Source organism: Acromyrmex echinatior, chromosome 12, assembly GCF_024713525.1.
Source record: "Acromyrmex echinatior isolate Ae372 chromosome 12, ASM2471352v2, whole genome shotgun sequence".
Taxonomy (NCBI): Eukaryota; Metazoa; Arthropoda; class Insecta; order Hymenoptera; family Formicidae; genus Acromyrmex; species Acromyrmex echinatior.
This window is the reverse complement of record NC_141863.1, coordinates 3,200,585-3,216,131: the sequence shown is the minus strand read 5'-3', so window position 1 is coordinate 3,216,131 and position 15,547 is coordinate 3,200,585. Positions and strand designations below refer to the sequence as shown.

The following is a 15,547-nucleotide window of genomic DNA, read 5'->3' as shown; positions in this document are numbered from 1 at the left end:
CGTGTTATTGAATATAAAAGTCGGTTTATAGCATACGCATTCGTTGTTTTGAGACATGCTAAGCCAGTATTTTAAATTATTTTATCTGTATCAGTTACGTTATGACAATTGCGTGTTTATCAATATTGTGGGCTACCCTAATGGTGCTTAGTTGTGCTCAAGTAAGAAAACGAGTAAAAAAAATAATTAATTATAATAATGATAATATGACATTAAGAAACCCAATAAAAAAGTTTTAATGTCTCTATTACAAAGTACTTCTATACATAAAAACAATCTTTTGTACTTATTATTATTATTAATCTTTAACAATATACTGGTAACAGAATATCAGCATATTGCTAATTTTAAAATACAAAAAATTATTAAATATTTTGTAAATAATGTAACATTTATACGAATTGTAATTGATTTAATAATGTCACAATTCATAAATCTTTCCAGATAGATACTTTGGAGCAAATTTCAGAAGATGTAAGAGAAAAATAAAGAAATAGATAAAGGAATTAATTTTTTATCGCAATTATCTAAGAATATTACAATAATTATTATAATAATTTTTACAGACAAATTAATTTCATAGTAGACATTATGTATCAGTGATTACAATAATATGTTCACGTTAATTTCACACACATAATTAGAATTACTTTGTAATAATACAGTTAACGTTATTCGACATGATTATGTCATTATATTATTATATGACATGAAAATATTATCATAATAAAAGCTCGAGTTTGTTCATTATTTCGTTTTGTTCATACAATGACAATTTATTGACGATACCTATTTACATTCAAAACTAAAAATACAATTTACAGGAACAGATAATAGAATCAATAATCAAGAACAAGAATGTGAACGTGAAAGCTCAGGAATTGACTCAAGAATTGTGGAAGATAATAGATTCTCATTTAAACACTAATTATGTCACCAGTTCAAAGAGCATTGAGAAGGATCTCAAAAATGCTATAATGCCTCTAGTGTCACATAATAGGAGAAGCGGAACATCCCCGCCCGTCTTTCAAGTGGCAACTCAACTGGATAAGATCACCCGAAGGGCAATCACCAGAGAATTCCCAAGCATAAATAAATTAGACGAAGAGATCATGGCAAAGGACATTGTGGCAGATATGATGGTCTCCCTAAAGACGATTCTATCGAAACAGATTGATCCGAAGGATAGTCACAACAGAAGGATGATGCAACGTTCTGATTCGACAATGTCAGATGATGATGAGCAGAATTACGTAAATGTAAGAATCAAAATTCACAGAAAGGACATTCTCAATGCTCTCCATTAATTCGACATTACATTTAAAAAAAAAAAAAAATTATTCGATTAAATAATGTTTGTATAGTTACATATATTAATACATCGAATCTATCTCGAATTAATTGTTAACATCGATGAATTTTCAAAAAAAAATGTTCTTCTAATGTTCTTCTGTACATTTCTCTTGTTTTTAAATAAATGATTGTTTTGATTACCATACGCATATTTTACGTGTTTTAAAAAACTATTAACTTTATATAACGTATAATTTACTTTTACCTTTTTATTTTTGTAAGTTCTTGATCTTGTTGTCGCAATATGCTGATGCAAGAAAATCCTATTACTTGGAGACTATTTTAGACTCTTTGCAACGTCTTGAAAATATGTTTATCAGGCAAATATTTTTATCAGGCAAATCGAACGAAATATATTTTGTATTTTGCAACCGAGAAGATACACAATCTGATCGCAAAACATTAAATATCTTACGACAGCAATGAGTCCAATATTAGTGGAATACATAAAGAATACAAAAAAGCAAATAATAAAATTAATATAATTTTAGTTTTAATAGAAAAATAAAATATGGTTTCTATATATTTTTTCTTCTAATACATAATTTAAAAAATGATTATTTTAATTTGTATATATATATCAACAAAATTATTCTATCAGTAATTTCTTGATAAATAGAATATGAAATTTAATTAATTTAATTTTTATACAGATTTATTCGTTGTTGATTAAGAAACTTAGGCTTTTTAATCGCAGACAAAAAATTTAAAGAGCATTGAATTTTCAGAACTACGCCCAATATCGTTTAACGTCGAAAAAGATGAAGCAACAAAAGAAAACTCAGGATGACACGATGAGATCACTGAATAATAATGAAAATGTGAATATTAATGAAAATTATAACACTAATCTTGATGTCAAACGGCTTCATAGACGTTCTTTTGGCAGTGATGATGATTTACGTTTACGCAAAATGCGCAATCAAAATACGAAGTCATAGTAACGTCAATTTTAATAGCAACGTAAACACAAATAGAGACGATATATTCGATTTCAGCGAAGAAATTTAAATGCAGATAAACTTCGGCCTCCCGCCTAAAAAAATCAAAATTATAAATATTGCTGCACCTGATTGTAATTTCTCTAAAACTATTTATTACAATAATAAAATAATAGAATCAAACTGTGTTTGTAATATTTCAAACTAAAATACACTAAAATTACATTGTATTGTACAATTATTTTATTATATTACGAGAAATAAAAAGTTCATTCATCTGCAAAGTTTCTGTTATATCTTTGAATCGAAATTGAACTAATTCATTTTATCAATACGATCTCGTTTTGTATTTTATTAAATGTATATTATGTTTTAGTTTATTCATTCAAAAATAAAAAATTATTATCTGACATTTTTAATTCTCGCATTTGTTTATTATTATTATAAGTCAATTGTTCGTCAATTTTTTTGATTAACGTTATTCAATTCTTCTCTCTTCTTTTATTGTACAAACAATTCTTTGATAACCAATTTCTTGATAATAATAAAATTTCTTGGTAATAATAAAATCAATATTTATTTAATAAAAGAAGATTCTTTTATAATTTCTGTAAACAATTCATTTATGATTTGTTTATTTAATATTAAACTTAGCATTTACTTACCAAGATAGGGATTAGCTAAGAATGATCATACTGCAGCCTACTATATATGTAATCATGGCACTTGCCGTTTTATTAAAAACAAATTCAATAGTAATCGTATAATTACAAACAATAATAATGACAGTATAATTATAAAATATGCTCGGTCTAGCATTTTTTATAACGCGTTTGTAGAATCAGTCTTAACCCTCGGATTATCAAACACCGCTTGCAAAATGTATCATCTTCCCCTCTTTTTCTACCCCTCTTATCACTGTTTCAATCCCTCGATTTTCTAGTCAGAAAAATAAATATATTTGAAGGTACCGCTTCCTCGTGCCTGAGAAAATTTAAACGACCGATAACCCGAGGGCTAATTAAACTATGAGACGTGCTATAGAGGTATGTTACAGTGATGCAGGGGTTTTGTTTACGCAATCGAAAAATTGACTCTTGCATCCTCAAAAACAAAAACATCGACTGGCGACGTTCCGGCGCTTCCACTTTCGAGGATTTTTCTGTTTTCGTTGTCCCACGCACCTCAAGGTTCCCGCACTTATTGTTAGATTTACATATGTGTATGTACACGCATGCACATCTGAATATATATATATGTATATATATGCATTTATATTTATTCATTTATTCATTTATAATATATAATTATTTATTCGTTAGGCGCACTCCACGGAAACGAGCTGGCCCTTCTGTGAGTTTGATTAAAAAATAAATGATCCTTGTTCGTTTCGCCGGAGTGCTGAGATCTGTTGAGGATGTCGAGCGACAGTCTCTCGTCCTTTGCGATGTAAAAACTAGCGAAGTTGGATAAAGCGCTGCCGAATGATTTCTACTGTATATACCCTAAGCTCCATTTTTGTAGAGATATACGTATAGATTTGTTTTTATTATGTTCGTTTCATTACTTATTGCATCTTCTCTTGGTCTTGCAATTTTCGGCGCTTTATATCGTTTGTTATTTCTATAGAAGAGCATAAGCTTCTTTGTTTAACCCTCTGACGGACTATCAAGCAACTGGGACTTTTTTGATTATTTGTAGTGCGCAATCAAACAAACATAGAATGAAGAATAATCTCAGTAAATTGATAAATTTTTACATTTTTAATTATAATAAATGGATTTTTTAAATGAGACCAAGAAAATGATGCATGTTTTAAAATTATTTTCAGAAAGCATCAGAGGGTTAATAGTTTGTACATTGTTCTATGCTATATACATCATTGTTCATTTAGCAACTCATTAAAATTTATAATAACTTAAAAATATAATTTAATAAATATACGAAACAAAGTTTGTGAAAAGCTAATAAAATTGCTCTTTAAAAGTTTTACACTATTGCAATATTTTCACAGGTACCGTAGATATTGCAAAGAATGCAATATAAAAGGAATTATTTACTCTCGTTTGTACATCTTACTCAATTGGAATATCAAGAAAAGTGCAATTTATCTTTATATTTTTATGAAATGTCCATTATAATATTTTAAATAAATATTCCGCGACGGACGCGAAAAAAATTTATTACCCGACAGACAAGCATTAGTTTTTGTCGTTGTCATTTTGATAAGCAGTACCTTATCCAACTGTAGAAACTAGACAACGAAGAGAATAGACGTATATCTGGGTCTTTAGGCACTTAAATGTCGGAAGTTACTGGGAACTTTGAGTTCGCGCGTGGCTCAACGAATATCTGGTACTTCCTATTTACAGCCTTAATTGAGGACGTAATACGGCGCCCCGAAGATGGGTCGAGTTGCATTCAAATAAACGATATTCATACAATTTGCACGTCAGCTCGAGAATCATAAATTGCAAAAATTTCATATCGAAGAAGACGATTACCACGAGATTACAATTACAATTCGAAAGCTTTTGCTACTGGCCTGTTAAAAAATGTCCATTAACTTAAAAAATAATTGTCCGTTCACCAAAGGTAGCTTATGCAAGCTATCACAAACAATTGCTGTTTAAATTTTTCGATTTCCAGTATATAAATTTTCTCCTGGAAAGTAATTTCCATGAAAATACAATCCATCTTAAATACGACCTTTCTTTCTATATTGCCGAGAAATAAAACATAAAGAAAACAAACGGATCGCCAACTCAACGAGAGTCGCAAAGATAAAATTCGTTCTTCCGGTTTCATACAGACCGGATACGTAAAATTATTCTTGCCACACTTATACACAATATAGCATACATGCTCTATACCAAAATACACTTACGTCTCTTGAAGAGTAATCGTGTGTATGTGTATCATCTTTCCTTCCTTATAATATGTATATATAAAATATTATGTATAAAAATCAAAGCCGCAATTATTACAATCATAATTTGCTATTACGTATAATAGAGTTCTAAAAGTTAGCCATAATTAATAATTAATTATAATTACTATTATTACAATAAGAGCTTCAAATCTAATCAAGAGTTTACAATAGCGATAATAATATCAATATAATAATTATCAATAAAATAATAGTAATTATGAATACATAATTATAATTACAATATATTGTCTACATAAAAAATGGCAATTTATATTTTCACACTTATTATACACCTCGCCTTTTGAGTACCTTTTTATCGATTCATATACTCATTTCTTGCATTCACTTTTTGCGAAATGCACGTGTAAATTCGCGTTAACGATAGCGCGAGAATTTACAAGTGCATATCGCATAATTAAAGACTAGCAATTATAATTTCTCCACGAGGATTCTACATTGATTAATTAGGTAAAACCGTGATAGATCACCGACACTATGTGATCGAAAATTACGGATTTACAAATATATTATCAATAAATTCTTCTCTCTCTCTTTCTCAGATACACGCTTTCATTCAATCGTTCGTTCTCTCATTCATTCACTCACTAAAATATATTATTACGATATATTCCGCGTATTCGCCAATGATCGATTCTTTTTAAATTATAAAACGTCCCGCCGAAAAATATTATACGAAGTCATCGTTGAAGAGAGCTCGTAAAATCGCGACGAAAATTGTATGGTCATTCTTAAATGCATTTCGGACGTAAGAAACGGCAACAAAAAGATATGTCTTTTCTCGATGATAATCGAAATAAATCTTCAAATATCATGTCGAAAAAGGTAAATGTATTTCTGGTTCTATATATCACTGAAAAATGTCAAATTTTGTCGAGCAGTGTCAGTAGGCAGGTTTCGGAGTATTCCTTCAAGATTATGTGATGTATTTTTAAGTCTGTTGGCAGTTTTCAGTTTTTCGAAACAGTCTTTATGTTTCAGTTTTTGTAAGTCGTCGCAATTTAACGTCGCCTAATTATACGGCGGCGGTTGGCAAATAATTCGCAGAAAATATCTATTTAACTATTTAATCGCTAATCAAATCTAGTTATAACGGAAATTCGTTTGCACTATCGAGTGCAGACGAAGGCCAAGTAAGTAGGAAGTGATTGCGAATTATTTGCCACCGATCAATTGATTGGATCAGCATCGGCGGAAAGACCGAAGATCAAGATTCGATCTTAAGCCTCGAATTATTTTGGCAATTATTGTACTTGTCTATATTTACAAGTGTATCATACGTTCTACATCATGGAACACCGAGGAACAAACACGTGAATTATGCGTATCTTTTGCATTGTGATAAAAATTTGTTTCCTTATAACGTTATAAATAAAAATTAAATGAATTAATAGTAATGTGATTAAAAAATAATTTAAAAACTACAAAGGGAAGATATAAATTCTGTCAAATATAAAGATGAAATAAAAAAATAGATAGAAAATATATTTTTAGACGTGGAGTTATCTTATTTTCATCAAAACAAGTTTGTATTATAAAATTTCAGAACCATAACTTTTAAACAAAATATTTACTAACCAAAGAATTAAAATTTGTGAACAATTTTTTTTTTTATATCAATGTGAGAAACCTCTGAAGAATTAGTGAGGACACGTCATATGTTTTTGCCTCACATTATAATTCTTTCAGGACGTAAAAAATTCACAAATTTTGATTCTTTGATTATTTTATTAATTATTTAAAATATTTTGAAAAATTTAGGAATAAAATTTTCAAAAAAATATTTACTCACACACACACACGCGCGCGCGCGCTTTGCGTCTCAGTTTTCCATATTTCCACTAAAGGGAATCGTCGTAATGAGCAGGCCATCGGCAAACGGCAACGAAATCGTCACGAAGTTGAAAAGATTTGATCGATAGAGGGAAGAGAAACCGCATTAATATTATATTTTGTACACGCGGCTGATCACCGTTGATTCCAGCGTAAATCTACCATCTACGTGATTTGAAAAATATTTGTTCGATCGATCGAAGTTACGATTTCTATATGATATAAGTATATACGTATATAGATATAACGGTAATCATTTTAATTACACGAATTATTAATTAACGTGATGTCTGAATTTTTCTTTTGATCATCGAAAAGCTTTTATACGGGTATTATAATTCACAAATACACTCGAAACTCGAGAGTAGATATTTACATTTAACATACTTCCACTGTATATCCGAATTTTCATAATATATCGAATTACAGTTGAACATAATCCCCGTATATATCGTCGTACCGTGCTGCACCGTGTTCGTTTAAAATATAGATTATTAATTTTTTCGCGAATATACAAAAATACGATTCTCGGTCAGCAGCACCGCACGAAAGTAATGCAACGTATGCGGTCATTCATATACGACCCTCTACGATCACGAATGATTATTCCATACAGTATATATCGAATTTATATATCCGTGGAATCAATAGGGATTAATCCATACCATTTGACAATGTGCAGCTAAAAGAATATAAAGTAAACAGAATTTAAGAATACAATATTACGTTTGAGAAAGACGAATATTTTGGTGCTTTTAAAAATTTCAAATTTTCACTTCTACTCATATTCTTCCAGCTGCAAATATTTCAAAATGATATTAATTATTCAAATCGCTTGTTTTAATTAACTATACTCATCGTGCCTCGCTGGTTATAGTAAAGTAGTTTCGCTGCTCATCCGGCTGACAAATAAAATTACATATCTCCGCTCTAAAGAAGAAATTGGCAGATTTTATGATAAAGAGATGCATTCGAGACACCTTAAAATCCAATTTCAAATAAACTATTATAGTTTTGTCCCATAATAATCGAGATTACAGCAAATGGAGATTAGTACATGTAGATCAATAAGTATCTTTTCTAAAATAACATTATGCATTATACTATATGTTGATTTTCATCATTCTCACGTTAGATCGCGTAATCAACACTCCAATTCTCGGGAGGATCAATGGAGAAATGCACACATAACTGCCTCAAAAACATAAAAATCTCCAAAAATATATTTCCCGTTCGTTTTCGCGGTAAATCGCACACTCAAGCGAAGTAACCCTTAAATACAAATTATTCAGATAAAATATTCAAGAAGGATTCAAAAAGGATCATAGGTATATAAACGTAAAAGCTTACATGTTCAGACAAAAAGAACAACAGAAGAATTTTCAACATCTGCGAGTTTACATCAGTATTATAATTATAAAATTATATCTGTATTTAAGGGTTAATAGCATCGACGAGAGAGAAAGCCAATTGTGTAAATAAGAGAATAGAATTGCCAATCCACATGTATAAATGATTTACTATGTTTAAACTGGAGGCTGCATCAGTCATCTAAAATCCAAACAATATTATCGAAACATCAGAAGTATTCAATATTTTAATAGCCCTGTCCATTTGGAAAAGTTGTTTAATATTAAAATAATCATCTTTCTTTAAAATATTGTTCAAGAGATTTGAAATGATTAATTTTATGTTATTAATAGCTCAAAAAAGAAAAAATCTCGCTTTACCCAAAAATGTTCCCAATCGTCAAAATTAGATAACTTTTAAATTATTTCATTGCTTGACTAATGTGTATTTTAAATGCATCTTTTCTTCTACGTATATATATAAATGCAGAAAATCCTTACATACACGAAAAACATATTAAGACGTCTATTTTCGTTATTAAAAAAAAATGCGCGATGCCCTAGAAAGTACTCAAATAGACAATCAGACATTGATGAGCATGTTTCACGTGTGTAAAGTGCATCATATTAAAATACAATTTTCTTAATAATTCTTCATTTGCTTTTCTTTCTTTTTTTGTATGTGTGACTCGCATTTTGGGCGTGTGCCATTCTGGCACATTAGCGCGATAATCATAATAAAACGATAATGATAATAATAATAATAAACTTACTTTTGTTCTTTTTATCTTACTTTTGTTTTCGTCAAATTATCTAAAAATATCGTATGTATCATATGTATCTTCGCTTTCGATCTCATCGACCTCTCTTATTTTCCTCTTCCACTTCTATTTTTCTTTCTTTCCGCTGGAGACTTCCGCCAGTCATAGTATATTTATTACAAGTTTCTACATATAACGTTTATGTATATTTATCATAATAGTACTTTATGCACAAGTGTAACACACGGACGGTAGTGCCTAAGAGGTCAACCGAGATCCAAGAAGAGTTCCAAATATGATAATTGTATCTGTGTATGTATACGTGTGTGTCTATCGATTCTTAAAAGCGAAACAAATAAATGCGGTTCGTGTACATCTTGATTTGCGTTATCAAATTACCCACCAGAAATAATTAAAGAATTATAAAATTAAATAATTTAATTATCCAATATAACTTGAAATAAGTTGAATTTATATTTAAAATTAATTAAAATTGTAATATAAAAGGAATGACCCCGAGGAACAGCTCAGTATCAAGCTGCTCCTCACCCTGATGAAATGGACTGCAAGATTCACGAAATGTTGGCATTCCGATAATGGATCTGGACATGGAGAAAACTCGCGAAACGCATAATTTTTATAATTAAAATTGTATTTTTTAAAATTATTTTACACAATATAAAATAAATTTATTCTTCAATTCTTCATTTGAATTTATCAAAATTGAAGATTGATGTAATTCGAATAACGTCTTAAAAATTTTTTGAAACTAATTCAAAGATATAAAAAAGGATTCGAATAAAATCCAAAAGTTTATTGTTTAAATTAAAAAATTCTTCTCTTTATGAAATTTTATTTAGATTCGGTATTCAGTATTTAAAAATTTATTAATAGCGCAAATCAAGAATAAACTGTGTAAAGGAACGAGAATGTTTTGGGCCGCTCAAAACGAACGTCTTCATGTTTCAGGGATGCGATATTCTTACATAAAAATATATCACTAATTTATGGAGCATACTCGAATTTCGCTCGTACGTCGTGAATTATTGTCAAAACAGTCGGCATCGAGATAAGTATTGTAATTAATCTTTCGATGCAGTAATTAATCATTCATCATCTTGCAAAGTCTTCAACCAAATTATCGATAATGAGCTCTGTTTTAACAATAACAAGATGTACAGTATATTAGGAGGTAGTCATTTGCTGCGTTAATCCTTAGCATATTATATCATATGACTTATTATCTCACTATCCTACATTTCTGATTTTAACAGTCGATACATGCTACACTTACGTTATACTTTTTATAGTTTTAATTCTTAGATAACCACATTATTTGTATTCGAAAAGCGCGGAGAATAATATAGATCTAAAACGTGTTTATAACAAGTCTAAATTATACGCAAATGTATAATGACAATAAACGATTGTATCTCTTTCGAGATATTTCCAGTTATCGTTAGTTAACAATTGTTAATTAACAATTATTAATTAGTAATCATTCTATACAAAGAACAAAGTGGCATACGCTATTTCTTTCAATCACGATTTTTATCATTTAATAAAAAATCAAATTTAATTACAGGATTTCTGTCGATTTTTCTCTCTTTTTTGAAATTTATGCATTGCAGTTTAGATCTATATCGTTCGCTTGGCGCTTGGTTTCTCTGTAATGCTTCGCAGATAATTTCTACCTTCGCGAGGCGTCCGTGCGAAAACCTGACACATCAGTCATCGCGATGATTTTTTTCAGAACATCAATAGAGAGAATACACGCAAGGATTAAAGCAGAGGTGCACGCGAGCGCATACCCGAAGCGTGTACGTTCGTTTATGAGCGGTCGAGGACCGACTGACCAAAATCGACGATTTAAGCTGTACATTATAAATCTATGTATGTGAAGTATACACTTTTTACATGTATGTAATTATAGATCCTTTGCCTGCTTTTTATGCATTGCAACCATGAAGAAGAAGCCTCCCTATCGCAACGATTGATCGAATGGAATGATCGGCAGTTTTCCTCCGTCTGTTTTACTTTTTACGTATTTTCGGAAATAATCATGCCTGAGAAATGTAACGCACAGTGCACAATGCGCTTGAAAACATATTATTTTAAAAGGAAATACAAGGCATATCAATACTTATAATCATATACTTATTTGTTTGAATTTTAGATTGCAATGTCTGCAAAAGATCTGCAACTCTTTAACTTAAATTCAAGAAAAATTCGATTTATTGAAAAACATCTCAATTTATCGATTATATTTTAGATATTCAAGTTTTTTAAGATTTGTAAGAGATTTCTATTTCTTGTTATTTCTAAAAATAATTTTTAAAAAATTTAATAAATTAATATATATATATATGTAATGTATCTACAGTTTAAATTTTTTAATATAATATTATATTCACCTAACTTAGGCCTATTCAATTTGAGCCGGAACTAAAACGCAAAGCCATCTATGCAAAAAAATTCAATGTGATAAGATTGTAAGGTGTAAAGTGTTGATATCTGAGTAATGCTTATAACACTTTATAATTCCCAAAATCTTAGTCGCATTGAATTCATTTGCATGGATGGCTTTACGTTTTGGCTCTGGAGCTCAAATTGGTCAAACAGGTCTAAACTAATTTATATTTGATAATAATAATAACAATATAAAAAATTCAATAATAAATTTGATTGACAACATAAAAACTGTAATAAATCTGCATAAATCTGCGGTAATGTTCATAAATGCATTTTTGTTTTTATATTTATATTTTAATAATTAATAAAAGTCTATTACAATATAGTAAATCATAGCAAAATCTCGATATCGTAGTTATTAATCAACTGCTAATCAAATCTGTTTTAAAAGAGTAGTAAATTCATACAGTTAGTAGCCATCCCTGATGGAAAGTTTTTTACAAAAAGCTACATAGATTGAGCTACATACAAAATCTTAGAAATTCTTAGTTTTTCATAAATATTCGTAATGGGACATAAAGTAGCATAGTTTGTTTGAAAAATCAAGAAATCATCTGCTTTCAAACAACCACTCTACTCACTACCTAGAATATCTATGAAAAACTAAGAATTCCTAAAATCTTGTCTCAGTCTGTGTAGTTTTTCTATACTTTTTCGTAAAAATGCGTTTTTCGCTAGAAATTATATTTGCTTAAATAGTTATATATGTATAATATTATATATGTATAATATTAAAAAATTTTTATTACATAAGTATACTTAAGAAATTATGTTCTTTAAAAATGTTACAATTTTTCAAACGATAAAATTTTGCAATCATATTTTAGTTAAAAAATTTTTTTACTCTCTTATTATAACTCAAAGTCATGGTATATAATATTATATATTTTAAAATATTAGATACAAAGCGAATTAAATATCAATACACTAATTTTTGATCGTAATCTTTTTCTTTAAAATTTTTATTTAAATCTTTATTAAAAAAAAAAAAAAAACCTACATTTGCAATCTACGTAAATGCCCTGTGTTTCCTTTTGCGTCACGGTAAACGAACGTTACCGTTAGAGAGTTAGATAACGCGTGTGCGCGCGCGAGCACGGCAGGAACGCCGTCATATACTAATCAACGCCGGTGCAAAGCACGAGGCAATCCCTCACTGTCTGTCCATGCGAACCGCATTCACTGCCACCCGCGAGGCCGCTGGTGTTGCTTTGATTCGATTCGATTCCCCGGATCTGTTGGTGCGGCGGACCGCGTGCTCGCCGCAAACACGGTCATTTCATAGGCACGGAAGTATTACTTTTATTGCGTGTACTTACTGACAAGCTTCCCTGAGAGAGAAACCATACTAACTTTTCCAAGGCGCACTCGAGAGACTTATATTACGTTGCGATGCTCAGACAAAGTATGCTCGCCTCGAGTCCCTCTTTCTTCCGTGTCTTCGTTCTTTCTTATCACGTGTTTATTACTTCTGCATGCTTCAAAACTCAATTTTTCTCTCTGTTTATCGCGTAACTGAGTTTTGATCCTTCGAGTCACCGAATCAAAATTGTCCGAATCGTCCTTCGACTTCGGTCTTCCTGTTATTCACGCGAAGTCTGCTTCTTTATGCTCGGATGCCGCCGACAAGAGGGACTAGACTTCCTGCCCATCAGAACGGAACTCTTTCGAGGAAAGTTCCATTCGGATGCGTGTAATCGCCGGCAAGTGGATCTTTCCGTCTCGGAAAGTCGTCTCTGGGAAGCGCGACGAGTTGTACTGACACCATTTGTGAAGGACGATGCCCCTACGTATCCTACGACACTGCGTTGCATCTTTAAACGACGACGATGATAATGTCGCCGTTGCGGCCCTTCACCGCAAAAGAGTAATACGAAACCTTCACAAATAGTCGTTCTCGACTGCTTGAGCGTCCTGCGATTTTAACGTCGCCATTTCCTCCGCAGTACCTGTCTCGCCCTCCTGCTCCTCCACGAAGCTTATGCTCCCGGCCTTGTACCAGACGACTATATCTACCACGAAGGCCAACATGAGGATACCGCCTGTCGTACCTGCAAAAGAAACATTCAATCGATATATTACATAATCTGGGTTTATACTCAATTTAGCGCATAACACTACAAATTTTGCCGTTGTTTAAAGAATACGTTTTTCCTCGTAATCTTAATTTATTTAGTTTTTTATTAATTGTATTTTATTAGCATTTCAAGTTATAATCAATCAAATATTAATTACTGTATTATCAAAAAATAAATGCGAGTATTTATTAAAATTCAATGATATTTTTTCGTAAATACTCTAATTATATTGGAATCTCTTAATCTACTTTTTTCATTTTTTTTTTCGGTAACGTAAGATTTTTTTTTTTTTACACATGTCTAAGTTGTACGTACCGTGATAGAACATTCTAAAGACGTTCGAATCGTAAAGCCAACAGGCGCCTCGCTCACCGCAAGCGTATTCCCATACGAGACAAGCGGAGTCCACCACAGCACCATAAACGATAGGACATGGAACATTGCCTAAAGCGAAGAAATAAAAGATACTGTTAAAAAGATATTTTTAGAACAGTGAAAAAGTAAGAATTTTCAATTCCTTCGCTACGTCAATCTATTTCGATGATTGATTTATCTCTTCTTCAATTCAAGTGAAATTACATTTTATGGAATTATGAAATCTGTCTCTATAAATAATTAATCTTTTCTATTTTTCAAAAATTATATAAAATGTTATTCATTTATTTTCTCCTTTATTTGGGACAAGTGAATTCTCGTATAAAAATTTACACCGCGATTTCTATTTTTATTATTGAGAAAAATTTCTCAACAAATAATTACCGAACAAGCCGATGGCGAATTGTATCAGGCCGAGTGCCATAGCCTTGTCTCTGGGATCCACGCATCGTAGAATGAGCAACATAGAACCCACTTCGCTAGTGGAGTGAATAAAAACGAAGACAGAGAACAGGATCATGTAAACCCAAAAGTTACTGCATTCCAGTGCACAGTAACCGATCGACGCCGTGTTTATAACTTCCGGTGATATCGTAGCATTTCCGATGCATTGACAATTGTAAAACTGTGAAATATCAAATAACGTCATCAGAAGAGAAAAGACAATAATTCGTAGCAAAGACAATAATTTCTTGCGTCTATAATGTGAGAGCATAACTGCTGAATAATATTTCACTTCGAAAAAGACGAAATTGCTTACAATGGATATTTATGCTCTAAGAATTAAATCTCGTTGGTAAGGATTCAAGAAATACTGAATAAGACAGTGCGCTTAAAATTATCTTTGACAACCGTGACGCTATTTAAATATCATTGCAAACAAAAACGAGAGATTGCGAATGAGTTCGCAACAATTCCAATTCTTGATGTTTCCAAGAGCCATTCAATTACTATCGTATCCCATATAATCTCGCTCAAGCAGACATGTCATCAGAGCATGTCTTGTCGGATGCCGGTCTACTACTGGGCTTAACACTTACCGATGCCACTTTGCCGTCAGCAACCGTATAATTCGAGCAACCCGCATGACATGCAGAGAAATACGTTTTACCATCGGCACCGCAGATTGGACTAAATTTGTTCCGATCGCAGTCGCAGGTTGCCTCACAGGTCGGCTCGAAGCTAGAGAGTCTGCGAAAATAGGTCACTTTGTAGATCAACTTCGCTTTGTAAACTACATCTTATTTTTATTTAATTTAACTATCTACTTTGCTTACTTAAGACAACTCGTTCTGATAGGAAAATAGATTAATGATTAAAATACGTTTTATGCGTTTGCTTAATTATTAAAAAGAGCTAATCTTCATTAAGTTAATTAGATAAAGAAGAACAGCTCAATAAATAATTATCATAGACGAAATATCTCGTTTAAGCA

At 31.2% G+C, this 15,547-nt stretch overlaps 2 protein-coding genes across 5 annotated transcripts in view; one reads left to right on the top strand and one right to left on the bottom strand.

Annotated features, from left to right (window-relative positions):
• The first annotated feature begins 26 nt into the window (after window positions 1-26).
• LOC105153842 (uncharacterized) lies at window positions 27-2,578 on the top strand. Its single transcript, XM_011068949.2, has 3 exons — window positions 27-161; window positions 825-1,259; window positions 2,082-2,578. Exons 1-3 carry the CDS (start codon window positions 102-104, stop codon window positions 2,292-2,294), a joined length of 708 nt encoding a protein of 235 aa, XP_011067251.1. The 5' UTR covers window positions 27-101; the 3' UTR covers window positions 2,295-2,578.
• A 422-nt stretch (window positions 2,579-3,000) lies between these two features.
• The window catches only part of Oatp74D (Organic anion transporting polypeptide 74D), a 122,109-nt gene continuing 109,562 nt past the window's right edge, over window positions 3,001-15,547 (bottom strand). For all 4 annotated transcript variants that reach the window (XM_087411931.1, XM_087411933.1, XM_087411934.1 and 1 more), the window contains 4 exons: window positions 15,153-15,303; window positions 14,497-14,737; window positions 14,053-14,181; window positions 3,001-13,710 (listed from right to left, as the gene is read on the bottom strand). In XM_087411931.1, coding sequence (XP_087268057.1) covers window positions 13,541-13,710; window positions 14,053-14,181; window positions 14,497-14,737; window positions 15,153-15,303 — 691 coding nt within the window. In that variant the 3' untranslated portion in view covers window positions 3,001-13,540. The remainder of the gene's footprint in view (window positions 13,711-14,052; window positions 14,182-14,496; window positions 14,738-15,152; window positions 15,304-15,547) is intronic.